Source organism: Macrotis lagotis, chromosome 1, assembly GCF_037893015.1.
Source record: "Macrotis lagotis isolate mMagLag1 chromosome 1, bilby.v1.9.chrom.fasta, whole genome shotgun sequence".
NCBI lineage: Eukaryota > Metazoa > Chordata > Mammalia > Peramelemorphia > Peramelidae > Macrotis > Macrotis lagotis.
This window is the reverse complement of record NC_133658.1, coordinates 902,774,711-902,791,499: the sequence shown is the minus strand read 5'-3', so window position 1 is coordinate 902,791,499 and position 16,789 is coordinate 902,774,711. Positions and strand designations below refer to the sequence as shown.

General features: G+C 40.3%; 1 protein-coding gene across 1 annotated transcript; it reads left to right on the top strand.

Moving 5' to 3' along the window:
* Positions 1-4,284: 4,284 nt before the first annotated feature.
* On the top strand, positions 4,285-16,013 carry LOC141509516 (cytochrome P450 2A13-like). The gene is made up of 9 exons (XM_074219129.1): positions 4,285-4,540; positions 6,169-6,331; positions 7,924-8,073; positions 9,328-9,488; positions 9,772-9,948; positions 11,220-11,361; positions 11,664-11,851; positions 13,635-13,776; positions 15,709-16,013. The coding sequence occupies exons 1-9, from the start codon at positions 4,361-4,363 to the stop codon at positions 15,891-15,893; spliced, it is 1,488 nt and encodes a 495-aa protein (XP_074075230.1). The 5' UTR covers positions 4,285-4,360; the 3' UTR covers positions 15,894-16,013.
* The last annotated feature ends 776 nt before the right edge of the window (positions 16,014-16,789 follow it).

Below are 16,789 nucleotides of genomic sequence, written 5' to 3'. Positions count from 1 at the left end.
GGCAGCTAGGTGGCACAGTGGATAGAGCACCAGCCCTGGAGTAGATAGAGCACCACACCTAGCTGTGTGGCCTTGGGCAAGTCACTTAACCCTATTGCCTCATTAAAATAAAAAAAAGAATAAAGAAGATAAAAAGGATATTTAATAAAATAGAGGACTTTCAGGCATTCCTAATGGAAAGATCAAAGGTGAATTTAAAAAATTGACTTTCAAATACAAGATTCAAGAGAAGCTTAAACAAGTAAATAGGAAAGATATATCCTAAGTGATTCGATAAACTTAAACTGTTTACATTCCTGTGTAAGAAGATTATACTTGTAACTCCTAAGCATTTTCTCATTATTAGAGTGTTAGATGTATTAGACATAGAGAACACAATATGACTTGACTATGATAAAATGATACCTAAAAACAATTAATTTGTGAGAAAGAATAATGCATTGGTAGAAAAGCCAAGGAAGAGACAGAGTGGAGTAAGTTATGTCACATAAAATAGGTATTAAAGAGCTTTTACAGTGGATGGGGAGATGGGAAATTGATGAGAACTTAAACCATACTTTCATGAGAATTAACTCAAAGAAGGAATAACATAAACACTCAGTTGGATATAGAAATGAACTGATGGAAAACAAAGTGAGCATAGCAAAGAGAACATTGCACACAGTATCAGCAATATTGTATGATGATAAACTGTGAATGACTTGGCTATTTTCAGCAATATTATTCAAAAAATTCCAAAGGACTCATGATGGAAATGATTATCTACTTCCAAAGGAAGAAATGATGGGATTTGAATGCAGATTGAAGAATAAAATTTTTCATATATTTTTCTTGTTTTTTCCTTAGTGTTTTCTCTTCTTCTCTTCATTCCCAATATACTAATATGGAAATATGCTTTGCATGATTAAATATATATATATATATATATATATATATATATATATATATATATATATATATATAAAATATATCCTATGTCAAATTGTTTACTTTCTCCCAGAGGAGAGGTAAAGACAGGAGGGAGAAAATTCAGAACTTATTCTTTTAAAGTATGTTAAAATGGTCTTTACATGTTATTGAGAATATTTCTCAAAAACTACTCTAAGATACCACCTCACACCTATCAGTTTGGCTAACATGACAGAAAAGGAAAACTGGGACACTAATGCATTGTTGCTGAAGTTTTCAACAAATTCAACCATTCTAGAAAGAAATTTAGAACTATGCCCAAAGGGTTATAAAACCAAGCATACCTTTAACTCAGCAATAACTCTGTATTCCAAAGAATTCCTTTCTTAAAGAAGGACCTGTATGTGCAAAAAGATTTATAACAACTCTTAGTGGTGGCAAAGAAATGGAAATTGAAAAGATCCTGATCATGACAGGGAGTGGTTGAACAAGCTGTGTATGATTGTGAAAGGATACAATTGTGCTATAAGAAATTACAGGCAAGATGTGTCAGAAAAATCTGGAAAGATTTACATGAACTGATGCAAAGTGAAGTGAATAGAACTAGGAGAAATATACAATGATCAATTGGGATCATTTAGCTATTCCTAGCAATATAATGATCCAAGATGATTCTGAAAGACATAGGAGGAAAAATGCTATCCCTCTCCAAAGAAAGAACAGATAGAATCTGAATGTAGATCAAAGCATACTCTTTTTTTAAGCATCTTTATTTTCTTGGAGTTTTTTTTTTGGGGGGGGGTCTCTTTTCTTTCCAAATACAACTAATTCAGAAATATATTTTTCATAACTGCACACACATATCCTATTGCCTTCTCAAAGAGGAGGAGAGAATATGGAACTCAAAACTTTTAGAAATGAATTTTAAAATCTGTGTATACAAGAAACTGAGAGAAAATAAAATATTAAATAAATATGTTAAAAAGAAAACGGAGGCCCAAAGGGGTTGAGGGACTTGCCCAAAGTCACTTTTGTGATAAATAATCCAGCAAAACTGGATCCTGTGATGTTGACCAAGTTCAACACTCTATTGATTGTTGCCTCAAGTATGGGATTAAGGAGTCCCCGAGTTCCCCGAGACGTCTCTGCTCTTCCCAGAATAGTAAAGATAAGTGAATGTGGGTCCAAACCTTTTATTCCAATCCCATTTTTCAGAGTTCACAATCAATCAAATTCACTTAGAGTAGATGATCCAAGTAAATCTCAATCAAATATGATCTCAGTCATTCTCACATGGCTTCTCCAAGTCTGACTGATCTCAGGCTCATAGATCATACCTTTGATCCCCAGAGCTTTTCTTTCTGATATCACTGACATCCAAACTCCATTTTCCATTTCCACGCACATCCCATATATTTATCAGCCTTGTTCCAACCAGAATCTTATTGATCTTTTCATATTGTAGGGTGTTATGAGGCCCAAATGAAATCATGAATAGAAGACGCCTTGCATACTCTAAAATTATATAATTAATATCAAATTATCAAACTTCCAATCTGGGGTTAACTTCATTCCATAAACTTTTTACTGCATTTTTGCTGAGTTAATCAACTGTTTAGTGAGTGATCAATTTTGATACATGGGACATTCTGGCACAGGATCACCAAGCATAGTGTACCCCCATCAAAGAAGGTAAATGGAAAGACAGTTCTAAGAGGAAAGAGTAGTATTTCAAAAGAAATACTAGATGTGTAGTTAGTAATATCTCCACTTTGAAGGTTTTTGTGCATTACTTCTGACTTGAACTGTGGTAGAGCCTTCCAAACTTGTATTGATCTGATCATCAAAGTCAGAAACATTGTACTGAACCTTAACCCCAACATAGTGATATCATTTTAGTCTTTGAGAACAAATGATGGCAATGAACCAATCAACCTTTGAGCAATAAAAGAGTGAGCTGGTAAATATTTAAGGTGAGGGGCAGAGGGCAAAGCAATGGTGTTTATATACACAGGATTTTAAGTTAATTTTCATTATAAATAATTCCTTAAGTCTGGATAATAACAAAACCATAAATCATACTTTTTTGTAGAAAACATTGATTTCTGAGGTGTACATATTGATAGCAAAAATCTAACCTTGGTTCTCAGAATACCTTATGGTTCACTCCAGCATACTCTTGTCCTCACCCACCCTGGCCCCAATTTACCAAAAGTACATAAGACAGATTGTTCTGATTAACCAGACTTTTCCCTCACTGTGAGTTCTGCCAGGCTTTGATCTTGTAGAGAAATTAACTAGGGTTAGCCCAAGAGAGAAAGGTGAAGAAGGGTCTTTGGGATCAGTTCAAGGAAAAATAAATAAAATTCCACTAAGTTTCCAACCCTTCCCTTTATCTCTCTAGAAAACACCATAGTCCATTATTTACTTGTGTTTACCAGTTTGCTCCCTCTCTCCTCCCACAAATTGCAGTCCAGAAGCACACAGGACAAGTATCCAATCTGGGAATGTTGTCCATGGTCACCCTCTCAGGTTCAAAACTGGATGACCAACATTAAAAACCCCAACTTTGTCACTGGTTAGCTGTCTGAATTTAACCTCTCAATTTTTCTACCACAAAACCAAGAAATCAGAAATGCTCATATTTCTGATAATTGTTAAGTCTATCATGAAAAACAAATTTACAACTTTAAAAGAAAATGACACAGATGAGTTTAGAGCTAGAGGATTCCCAAGGTAGAGGATCCCAATTCTAAATCCTAAAATCTAATTCTTGCCCCTTCTCCCTCTTCATTAGATCCAAGTATAAATGGTTCACATATGAGGGTTTGGATTGGAGAGTTACTTGTCTCATGTTTGGATCAGTTCTTGGTTCATCAAGAATATTATGTTTAAAGGAAAATTTGGTAAACAATAGATGTAGGATCCTATGTCTCACTGGTGTAGAGAATATCCCCCTGAAGGTGTTCTTAAGGCAGTTCTGTTAATACAGATCTCTCTTCACACAAGATGACCCAGAGAGAAGGGACTTACTTAATGTCACAGCCAGTAATAGATCTATTCTTGCACCCTACCTTTCACCCACTGCAGTCTCGTCTTCAAATCTTGAGATTTGTCCTCTCAACTTCCATCATTGCATTCTGAGATCCCAAACTTCATGTCTGGACAATGACATCTCTATGAACTGTCCCCATTCCGAAATTTACCTCTTGGGATGCTCAACTCATTGAACTGGATCCCATTCCCTCTGTGACCTTCAGATTCGTCCAATCCTGGAGCTCAGGGGAGGAATAGGTTACAACTAAGAATATTGCATAAAAAACTGAGATCAGTGCCAGATGATAACCTCCTCCCACCAGCCCAAGTATAATAGACAGAGACAACTCTATCTAGACCCCAGACCTGGATCAGCAGCTACCCAAACTGCAGTGACTCCTCTGGCACCTCCACCATGCTGGTCTCTGGGTTTTTGCTAGGTGTTCTATTCTTTTGCTTCTCAACCCTGGTGGTACTCTCTGTATGGAGACAGAGGAAGATTCGCAGCACCCTTCCCCCTGGGCCCACTCCACTGCCTTTCATCGGCAACTACCTGCAGCTCAACACCGAGCAGATGTATGATTCCCTCATGAAGGTACTAAGTCTGGGGAGCTGGGACCAAAAGGGAGAACAAGGAGACTCTGAGGCAGAGAAACACAGAGACTGAGAGAGACAGAGACAGGAGCAGAGACAGAGAGATAGATGTATTTACACAAAGAGCAAAGAGATAGAGACCCAAAGACAAATTAGAAGGGAGAGAGACAGAGAATATAAATAGAATCACAGAATACATGAAAAATACTCAAAGATACTCAGAAGCAGAGACAGAAACAGACAAAGACAGAGAAAATGACAGCCATATAAATAGGGAGACACCAAGCAATCCAAAAGAGGAGTAAAGGCAGAGACAAATGGAAAAAAGAGACAAAGATGCAGAGATGGATTCAGAGACATAGGGTGAGACAGAAAAACATAAGAGACAAAAAGACAGATATACATAGTGATTTGTAAGCAGGGTTTAGGGTATCTTGGCAAATTCTAAGAAAGTCAGAGAGAAGGACAGATGAGATATATAGAAAGTTGAAGACTGAAAAAATTCTCTGCTTCTTGCTACTGATCAAAGAAGGTTCTATCTTCTCGCTAGTCCTCAGTTTCCTTCTCTACAACATGATCAAGTTGGGCTATATGGTCTCTAAGGTCTGAATTTCATGACCTTATTGGAAAGAGGCTCCAAGAAAAGCAAAGAACTTCTTAGCAGGGAGGGATGGGCACAGCTGGGTTGTGAGAGAGGGATTCAGGGGGAAAGGTGGAGGGAGAAGAAGCAAGAAAGGTGGAGAGTCAGTCTAAGAGAGGGGATGTGAGGAAGAGAGTAGAGATGGAGAGATGAGAAGCTAGAGAGATCTCTGGGCAGGAAATAGCTTCTAGAAGGGCAGCTTCAGACATGCTTCTCTGCCTCAGACAAGAGGTTCAATCATTTCTCATGAATGCAGAATTGTAAGGAAGCCCAATGTAGGTGGGGGGCTTGAAATGGATGTGCCCCGTTAGACTGTGAGCTCCTCAAGGGTCAGGGACTGTCTTTGCCTTTCTTTCTATCCTTATAATTGCTGGCACAAAGTAGGCATCTAATAAACGCTTGGTGCCTTGACTTGTCACAGAAGAAAACATGGTGATGAGCAAAAGTGGAAAGAAAGAACAGTTTTGTTATTACCTTGTATAACTGAAGAGGTTGAGTTTTTCATATATGGAGAGCTGGAAAGAACGTGAGAGGCTATTGAACTCAAACCCTTCTTTTTACAGATGAGAAAACTGAGACAAAGATGAAGTTACTCAAAAGCACAGTTAGTAAATATATAGGAGAGATTTGAATCCAGGTCTCTCTGACTCCTAGGCTAATGTCTTATTAATCATCCTGCCTCTCAAAACAAACTAAAGAAAGCTAGATATAAAGAAAAATTTTGTTCATATGTATATATACCATATATATATATATATATATATATATGTATATATTACACACATATATAAATGTGTCCAAACGTTTGGATAGTTTTTGTTTGTTTGTTTGTTTTTACTGATTCCTAGGTCTCAATTAGAAATTTTTTAAAAAGTTGCTGAGAAGATAGGGGAGAGGTTATTTTTCAGGGGAGAGAACCAAATAAGAGAAATCATATGTCAGAGAAGAAAAAAAAACTTTGATTATTCTGACTTTTCCATACTTTCCAGATTGGGGAAAAATATGGGCCCGTGTTCACAGTGCACCTGGGGCCCAGGGTTATCATAGTCCTGACTGGCTATGATGCAGTGAAGGAGGCACTGATGGATCAAGCAGACGAGTTCTCTGGACGGGGGGAGCAGGCCACCTTTGACTGGCTCTTTAAGGGATTTGGTGAGTGTCTGGGCAGGGACATAAACCCTCATAATCTCACTCTCCCTTACTTTACCCACAAACATACCTTTCTTCAGTGTTGTGTCATATGTATTCCAGGCTAAGAGCTATGAAGGGTTAACACAGAAATAGTTATGTGCTTTAACGAGCAAGATGTGCTTCAGAGCTTACACAAGGGAGTAGCTGCATGTGTGAGCTAGGAGGTACATTCCCAGGCCCAGATAGATAGCACATTCTGAGATAATTACCTTCTGCACTTTGTTTATCAAGTCACTGTTTGGTTCTCAAAACAATCTTCTCTCTGTTTAGCAAAACACTGTTTGGTTCTCAAAACAATCACCTAAGACATACACAAGGATATGCATGTGAAAAAAATGATTGCTAAAATGCTTATGTAATTGGTTACATAAATGTAGAGTATAAAATATGTATCCTGTGATCAATAAACGAACCAGCTTATGCATCATATTGATGTCGGACTGGGTCCCTCCTCTGGACTCGACACTTCAGTTCAATCTGGCTCCCTTTACGCTACTGACCAAACATCCTCAATGTACCACCATCTTTTGTCTCTTTTCCTACCTTATCCTATCATTGCCACCCTCAATGATCTCCTCTTCCTCTTTCTCTAGTTCTCCATTTCTTTCTCTCTTTTTTTCCATTTTCTTCCATTGCTTTACTTCTTAATCTTTCTTGGTCTCTGACTATCACTCCATATCTTCAGTTATTCTTGTCTCCCTTCCCTTCCCACCCCAATAATCTTTTCTCCATGTCTCTTCTATCCACATTTCTTCTTTCTCCTTCCTTTACCATTATCCACTTTCTATCTCTATCACCATCTCTGTTTCAATATCCCCTTTTAACTTCCCAACCATTTCCCAACTCTGTCTCTGTATCCTCATTCTTCCTCTGTCTGTCCTCATCTAACCCCACCTCTCCAGGTATTTTGATATCTCCATATCTCCCCAGTACTTCCATATTATCTCTTGACATATCTTCCAATCTCCCTATCCTTCCATATTTCTCTTCCTTTTCTTGTCTATCTTTTCCCTTTTATTTCACCATCTGCTTTTTTCTCCACTTCTCCCTATTTCTACATCTCTGGCTTTCTTTAACTGCCTTTACATTTCATCCCTATCATTCAACCTGTCTTTTCCTATCTCCATATCTACCCAGTTCTATATTTTTCTTCATGTCTCTTGTCTCCCCATTTCCCTTTGTTCCTCATTCTCTCACTATAGCCCCATCTCCTCCACCTCTTTATTATTTTCAGTCACTCCTTGTTTTGCCATCTTCCCTATCTTCTGCCTTCTCATTTCCCCCTCTTTCCATCTATGTTTCTTGCTCTTCCTGTCTTACTTCCCCATCTCTCCATTTTTTTGTCTCTCCCTCCAATCTTTTAATTCCAACCTCCCCTTGTGCCCTTACTTCCCCCTGTCTCTTTATCTCTTTATTCCTATCTCCATGCATTTCCTTGTCTTCTCTCTCTCTCTCCTTGTCTCACTCTGGACATCCACCTCTGATCCCATACCGAGATCTAAGTTCCTGCAGGATCTCCGTCTTCCATGGCCTCCTTCTCTCCTTCTTGCCAGGTGTGGTCTTCAGCAGTGGAGAGAGGGCCCGGCAGCTCCGGAGATTCTCCATCACCACCCTTAGGGATTTTGGCATGGGCAAGAGGGGCATTGAAGAGCGCATCCAAGAAGAAGCAGGCTTCCTTATTGAGGCTTTCCGAGGCACTAAAGGTCAGTGGGCCCTAAGAATATTTGGATCAGTTCAACATCAACCATATTATTATTGTTCAGTTATTTCAATTATGTCTGACTCTTCAAGATGCCAGTTGGGGGACTTCTTGGTGAAGAAACTGGAGTAGTTTGTCATTTTCTTCATCTCATTTTACAGATGAGGAAACTGGGGGAAAGAGGGTCAAGTGACTTGTCAATGTCTGAGATCAGATTTAAACTCAGGTCTTTATGGAATCTGTTGGATGGGAGTTTGAACTTGGCCTAAGATACCTGTCACTTACTAGCTGTGTGATCCTGGGCAAGTCACTTTACCCTGATTCATATCTGGCCACTGGACCCAGGTGACCCTGGAGAAGAAAGAAAGATTGGAGACTTAGCCCAGGTCTCTCTCACTCCAATGCAATTCATGAGCTTATCATGGTATCACCTGATGTCATGGTCTTCTTTGAGAAGGAAGGAGAAACAGCAGTAGTTAATGGTGCAATGGATAAAGCACTGTAATTGAAATGAGAAAAAATCATCTTCATAAGTTCAGATTTGGCCAGGCACTTCAGCAACAATGACTTCATGTCCCTGCTCTATAGCCATGCTGTCCTGCATCCTAAATCACTGATTAGAGGAACTTGGTCAGAGTTTTCCATCTATAAAAACGATTTTGGAACAGGCATTGAAAGTCTCTTCCAGGGGATGTGCGAAATAAGGGCAAGCAGACTAATGCCATGGAAAAGGCATTGAGCTGAAATTATGGATCCCAACTCAATCACTTTGTACCTGAGCAAGTCATCTCCCCCTTTCTGGGGCTCATTTTCATTTCATTTTTGATCTCAGGGCAATCCTAGTTTCCAGGTGTTGGGGGGAGAGAGAGTGAGAGAGTGAGAGAGCGAGAGAGCAAGAGAGCGAGAGAGCAAGAGAGCACAAAAGAAAAGAGGGGGCAACTTCACTTCTAGCATCTAATCACTGTTTCTCTGTATGTCTGTCTCCTCTTTCTCTCCCTTTTTCTCTCTTTATCACTAACCACTCTCTGTGCATCCCCCATCTCATACACACATCACAATCTCTTTTTTTTCAATTTCATCCCTATCTCTCTCAAATGCTGCCTCATGTGTCTCTTGACTTCTCTTGGGTGAGTGTTCCTTTTTCCTATACTTGTTTTTCTACCCCTCTGGATCTCTCTGCCTCTGTCTTCTTTCTTCATCATTCTACGACTGTGCTTGTTTCTCTCTCCGTGTCTCTGTTGTCCTGATTGGTCTACAGGGGCTGCCATTGACCCCACCTTCTTCCTGAGCCGCACAGTCTCCAATGTCATCAGCTCCATTGTCTTTGGTGATCGCTTTGATTATGAGGACAAACAGTTCCTGTCCCTGTTGCGTATGATGCTGGGGAGCTTCCAGTTCACAGCCACATCCAAGGGACAGGTAACCCCCAAGATATCCTCTCCCACTCCCCCTGGATCTCTACTCACCTTCATCAATTAATCCTAAGCTTTCATTTCTATCGTCCTGTATTCTGTTTCTCAAATCTGACCCCCCTATTCCTAAGCTGATTCTGTGTGCTATCCTGACCACCCATTCTTCATTATGACCCCAATATTTACTCTAAACTTTCATCTTTCATGATGATTACCTCCACCATCATTCACACTACCCCCCACATACCCAGTTCCATGTACCCCATGATTTATTTTGTACTCTACTTCAGCTATATGAGATGTTCTCTAGAGTGATGAAACACCTGCCAGGCCCTCAACAGCAAGCCTTCAAAGATCTGAAAGGACTGGAAGACTTTATCACTCAGAAGGTCCGGGAGAACCAGGCAACCTTGGACCCTAACTCCCCTCGGAACTTCATTGATTCCTTCTTGATCAAGATGAAGGAGGTACTGGTCCAGAGGGAAGTTGGAAATGTTGGGGATGAACTGATGTCTCAGACCAAGGGTGTTATGGATCTCTAGGGAAAACCCCACCCTTGGTGAATTGGCTTCAAAGACATCAGGCAATAGATATCAGACATGAACACGCAGCACTAGGGGACATTAGATGACAAGTGTCAGCCTTCCAGAGATAAGGCTCAAACTTTGAGGGAAGTTCACAAACATCCCAGGAAGCAACCTAAAACAGAGATTAAGATACAATGAGCTCTTCTGGTCACAATCAGTGTGATAGTAGAAAGCCAAAGACAGAAAAAGAAAGAATGAGAAATGGAGAAAGTGAGATACAGAGATGGGGGGGGGGCATAGAACAACAGAAATACAGATAGAAATAGATACAAAAATAGAGACAGAAAATTGGAAACAGGGAGAGAGGAATAGGACAAGGTCAACTTAAAAAAGACATAAATAGAGGTTCTCCATTCTCAACATTCCCTGACCCTTCAGACATTCTCGTCCAGGTAACGATACTGGGGGGGTCAGGAACCCAATAATCTAGTAACAGCAGCCTTGCATGGGTATAAAACCTTGGGAAATCTTTTTTTCCTCTCTGGGTCTTTGTTTCTTCATGTATAAAATGTAGGTGAGACAGAGAATATTAGATTTGTTGTCTTGGTCCTAGAGGGCAGAAGTAGGAACAACGGAAGAAATGGGAAAGGGTTGAATTTAGGCTTTGTGTCAGCAAGAAAAGACTTCCAATTGTGAAAATTGTCCAAAAGTGAGATGAACTACACAGAGAACTGGTGGGTTCCCCCTTTTTGGAGGTCTTCAAGTAGAAGCTGGAGCACCACCTGTCAGGAAGCTCAAGGTGGGGATTTCTTTGGCTGTTGATGTCTCTTCCAACTCTACCATTCTGGAAGGCAGCATACTATAGTGAGTAGCATTATAGACCCAGCAGGTCCCAACCTCCCTGAGCCTTCACATCTTCATGAGAGTGGTTGGATTTGACAATCTCTGGGTCTTTTTCAGCACTAAATCTATGTTCGTTTAATTTCTAAGAGTGATAGAGATATTTTGGGGTCCCTTCAAACTAAGATAGTCCAGCATACTTGGGTTCTATTGATGAAATCACTTTCTACTCCTGCACGTTTCCGGGACTCAAAGAAATGGAGCTGACATGGGGGGAAGAGAAGGCCTTGAGGCTGAAAAGTCTAGAGATGAATCAAGTGTGTGTATTTAGGACTGGGGCCATCTGAGCCCTCCCCACCTTCTACTTCCAGGAAAAGGAAAATCCCAACACAGAATTTTCCATGAGGGACTTGACCATGACAACCCTAAACCTATTTTTTGCTGGCACTGAGACTGTTAGCACAACTCTTCGCTATGGATTTCTTCTGTTAATGAAACATCCAGAGGTGGAAGGTGAGTTCCCTTCCTCTTGTATCCTTAAAAGTCCTTTGGTGGCCAGGGAGTTGCCCAGAACATCTTACATACATACATACACACATACAAACACATGCATGCACACACATTCATGTCCTCCTCCTCCTCCTCACCATCATCATCATTCTTGAAAAAAAGTAATCTGCTTTACTCCTTAGTCTAATATATTCTTACCTCAAAGAAAACCTATCTTTCCACACCCCATTTGCTCCCTTGGGACTTCCCCAGGATGTCTCTAACACCCCTTTATTCTTTTTTCTCCCTGCCACCACCAACCACAGCCAAAATTCATGAGGAAATAGATCGGGTGATTGGACGGAACCGATTCCCCAAGTTTGAGGACAAGGCCAAGATGCCATATACAGATGCTGTCATCCATGAGATCCAAAGGTTTGGAGATATGATCCCCATGGGTCTAGCCAGGAGAGTTACCAAGGACACTAAATTCCGGGGCTACCTTATTCCCAAGGTAGGAGTCTCTCACTTTCAACTCCCCAGCTCCAACATCTCTGTTCTTCTACTCCAGAACCTCCTCCATCTCTGTCATCCTCTAAAATTCCCTCTTATCTTCCTAATATCTGAGAGTTCCCCCATTCTCTTTCATTAAGTGTCTCCTCCTCAATTCTCCTGCCTTCTGGAACTGCCCCCATGTCCTAGAGCATCCCTTCATCTTTGTTCCTCCTATTCCAAATCCTCCCTATTCTTTTGAAAATAATTTTGAGGTTCTTACCCAATTTGGTTAGTTCATTGTGAGTTATAAGTAAGATAAATAGAATTATGTTTAATTGTTAGAATAAGAATTAAGTAGATTGGAATGAATTAAACCATTTTATATTGACAATTGTATTGCTTTTAGTTGGTAGATTTAAACTAAACTATATCAACTCATATTAACATGTTTTAGGCCTATATGAACATGTGTTATGAATGAATTATGTCTTATTTTATCAAATCTCTCCTCTCCAGTACACACTTACCCCATGCATTCTAAGAATAGCTGTATTCCAGAAAATATGAATTCCCCATTTTACTTTGTTCTTTTTCATCTTATGTTCAAAATATGCTGGTGGAAACTCTCAGAATTCTGTTGCCTGGTCACTGACTAAACACTCATGATTGATGTTGTATAGAAAGTCTTTGATTAATCATTCAAACATCCCCCTTTAGAATTGACCAATGGAAGAATTCTGCCACCTCATCCTATTTTTGGTGCTCTCTTTCATTCCCTACAAATTTTTGCAACCTTCAAGCAGAGAGAACTCTGAGTGAAGACTTCATTAGGGACCACCAATCTCTCTGATGGATTAATATCTGCTTAGAGCTCTACCTCAGTTGCCCTTGACTGCAAATTGAATTTTGTGGACCACAATTCTCTCTGATGGACTCTCAATTAACTTCTCTTACTCCTATTTTCTCACTTAAATTCATTGATTTTTTAGTTTCCTCCTTTAAAATGGAAGGAAGGGGACAATTATTTTATTAAGTGCATTCTATGTCCTAGGCAATAGGCCAAGTAGTATACAAATATCTCATTTGATCTTCCCAACAACCCTGCAAAATAGGTGTTATTATTATCTCTGAGATGAGGATGGGAAATTGAGGCAAGGCAAGACTAAGTGATTTGGCCAAGGTCACACAGCTTGTAAGTATCTGAAGTGGGGTTTGAACTTGGGTCTTCCTGAATAGAGACCCATAATTTTTTCCATTGTGCCACCTAGCTTTCTCTAAAATTCTGAAATACTCTACTTTGCTGAATTAGCAAAATGTGTTAACTTCAGCACTATCAAGTCAAAATATGTGTGGTTCATGAACTGTATTAATCCTAAATGGGTCTTTCCTATAAATGAAACTGATACCAGTTGGCACCTTCTCTGCAAACTAGTGTTAAGGTTAAGTGACTGGGCCAGGGTCAACAAAGACAGTAGCTTTTGGAGACAACTTAAATTCAAGTCTTCTCACCTCTGAGTCTCAGTTTTCAGTGCACTATTTAAACTTGTCTTTTCAGAAGCAAAATATATTCATTCTCTCTCTCTCTCTCTCTCTCTCTCTCTCTCTCTCTCTCTCTCTCTCTCTCCCCTCCTCTTTTCTCCTTTCTCTCCTCTCTCCTCTGTCTCTCCCTGCCTCTCTCTACCTCTCTCCCTTTCCCTCTCCAACCTACATTCTCTTCCAGTCTCCCTGTCTTCCCTCCTTCTCCTTCCTCTCTCCACTTCATCCCTGTTTTCTTTATTGTTTTCCCTCACCCCATCTTCTAGGGCACAGAAGTTTACCCCATGCTCGGCTCAGTACTGAAGGACAGAAAATTCTTTGCCTGCCCTGAAAGCTTCAACCCCCAACACTTCCTGGATGACAAGGGCCAGTTCAAGAAGAGCGATGCCTTTGTCCCCTTCTCCATTGGTGAGCAGGAAAGCCTTTTGTCTTCCCATCCATGACCCCCATCCTCATGTCTAGACCCAACCTGTGTGGCCTGAGCCACACGGTGAACACTTTCAGTCTACTCTCAATTCATCCAACTACCACTGAGTTTAATTTCCTGTGACTAAGTTTCTTGACAGTGAATGGGTGGGTGGATGGAATACTTCCAAAGTGACTGTGTTTGAGGGGCTAAGAGAATCAGAAAGCATACCCATCCCAATCTCACCTGTGTCCCTCCTTCTTTGAGGAAGACGTGCATACACTAGAAAGAGCTCTCACACTGATGTCTGAGTTTCTTGGGTCAAGCCCCATCTCTAAAGAATCCTATCTGTGTGACCTAGGCCCCAGTTTTCTCATCTCAATGGTCTCTGAGTACTTCTGGTCAGCACCCATCATCTTAAAACTTTATGACCCTGTAATTTTTTTCAAATACAATCCCTTCTCTGGGTCTCAGTTTCCTCATTTTACAAATATGAAGGTTGACTAGCTGGCAATTAAGGTCCTTCTTAATTTTAACATTCAGTCCAAATGAGGTAGGGGGACAAAGACTAGGGAAAACAGTCCCTGTCCTCAAGAAGTTTACATTCTACTGGAGGGGACCAAGTTTAGGTAGATAAGAAATTGTAAGATTATCTTCAAACGGTGAGCATAGGCAACTAGGAGAATCAGGACAGGCTTCCTGTAGGACACACACTTTGAAGAAAGTGAAGGAGTAGAAAGAGAACAAAGGAGGGCACTTCAGTTTAGGAACTTTTTTTTGGTTTTTTGCAAGGCAATAGGGTTAAGTGACTTGCCCAAGGTCACATAGCTAGGTAATAATTAAGTTTCTGAGTCTGGATTTGAACTCAGGTACTCTTGACTCTAGAGCTGGTGTTCTACCCACTGCATCACTTAGTTGCCTCTCAGGAGTTTCTTAAATGAAAATTTAATGATCATTTTAGGCAACAACACATCAGTTTGTTTAGAATTTTAAATCCAGATGGAAAATTCTGGAAGACTGGGAGGTATCAAAGGAGTATAACAGAGGAGGACCACTTCTCTTTGGAAGACCATGAAGCAAAGACAGAGAGAATAAAGTATAGTGTAGACAGCTTTTGAAGTGACCTATGGATTAGAAGAAGGATCTCACAAGCGATGATTTGCATTTTCTTTTCAAAGGAGAAAAAGAACTCTGATGAGAAAGGAGTAGGACAATTGAGGAAAAATATCAACTCCTTGCTCCAAGGGCTTTTCTAACTTTGATAGCCTGTGGTATAGGCAGAGCCATACCTAGGGTGCGGCAATGGAACATTGTCCTTCAGCATCAAAATTTAGTAGATATTAATAGTACTTATGATCCTTCTTCAGGGTATAACAGATTAGGTTACAAGAACAAAAGCGTAACAGTTATTAGGAAGAAGAATTAGATGAAGTAGGAAGTTTCCAGAATCTATACTATATAGAAGAATGCCTTCTAGAAGAAGTCTTTTTTTTGCCACAAAACCCAAACAAATTCTGTGCTGCTTGTCTTTTGTAAACTCCCTTCCAAAAATAACTTTCTCTATTATAAGAACCTTCCCAGCTATGATTTTTCTGTGTTTTAAGGATGCTTTCAGGTCTGGTACCTTTTTGTTGTCCTAAGGGATAGGTTAAGACTGGAAGTTCCCTTAGAGGCCGCAGTATCCAAAATTCTCATTCTGAGGCTGAGAGAGAAAGTGACTAACTCAAATTCACCCAGTTAATCCAAACTTAATTAATGACCAATAAAGTCTCCATTGTACTTTCTAATTTACTCTCAAATTCAACATTCTGTGTCAGTCCCTGGAAGGACCCAGGATTGACATTCTGTCTTTTAAGGCCCTTCCCAGTCCTGAGAGTCCCTGTTCCAAGGTTCCTCCTAAAGTACATTGATCAACTCTGATTCTGACTCCACAGGTAAACGCTACTGTTTTGGTGAAGGCTTGGCCAGAATGGAACTGTTCCTCTTCCTCACCTCCATCCTGCAGAACTTTCGCTTCCAGTCTTCAATCCCCAAAGAGGCCATTGATATCTCCCCAAGGATGGTGGGTTTTGCCACCATCCCCCGCACCTACACCATCTCATTCTTGCCTCGAGCATGAGACTGAATCCAGGCAGCTCCAGAAGAAGCAGAAGGATTCTGTGGGATTCCTGGGATTGGCAGGGATGAGATTGGGATGAGTATTCTTTCTGATATATTAATAAAATCTCACCCCCAGAAAGTTCTCTCTGCTATTCTATTTGGTCCTGGAAGCTGGGACACAGCTCAGACACAACTCAATATAATCCCTGTAGGTTACATAGAGGTGACTGTGGGGAAGTGACTTGTCCCAGTTCATACAGAGAGAGAAGGGAGAAGTTGATTTTGAATCAACTGAACAAAAAAGGGAGCATTCAGATTGAATACAATAGCAAGGGGATGAAGGGATGACTTTAGCTAGGGGAAAACATGAGTAAAGAGAAATGTAAACTTGATCTGAGTGAAGTCAGCTCTAGGTTAGAGGCAGGGTGGTACAGTGGGTTGAGTATAGGACTTGAAGTCAGGAAGACTAGAATATGAATGCCCCTTCCAACACTCACTAGTTAATTGATCCTGTAAGTCACTTCCCCTCTATATGCCTTCCTCTTCTATAAAAGGAGAGGGTTGAGTATGATGATCTCAGGTAATCTCTAAACCTATGATCCTGTGACCCTATGATTGCTTCAATAAATCTAATTCTTGTCATTGCACTATTCAAGATTTTTTCTCAATGATTTGGATGAAATCATGGAAGACCTTCTCAGATTTTCAGAGCACATGAGTCCTGAATGGAGAGCTAATTGGATGCCAGAGTTGGATCCAAAAACCCTTGACTGATTTAGTTGACAGGATAAATCTATGACCCCCCCCTCCAAAAAAAGATTTAATAGGGAGAAATGACAAATCCTGCACTTTGTTTTTTTTAAATGATTCCATAAGAAAATAGGGTTGACTTCCAACCAGGATGGTGGAGAGAAG

Bases quoted from the DNA above. Each gene is read 5' to 3' on its own strand.
- LOC141509516 (XM_074219129.1), top strand. From the start codon at position 4,361: ATGCTGGTCTCTGGGTTTTTGCTAGGTGTTCTATTCTTTTGCTTCTCA. The intron at 8,074-9,327 runs GTCAGTGGGCCC...ATTGGTCTACAG, and splicing joins GGCTTTCCGAGGCACTAAAG to GGGCTGCCATTGACCCCACC. The intron at 9,489-9,771 runs GTAACCCCCAAG...ACTCTACTTCAG, and splicing joins CAGCCACATCCAAGGGACAG to CTATATGAGATGTTCTCTAG.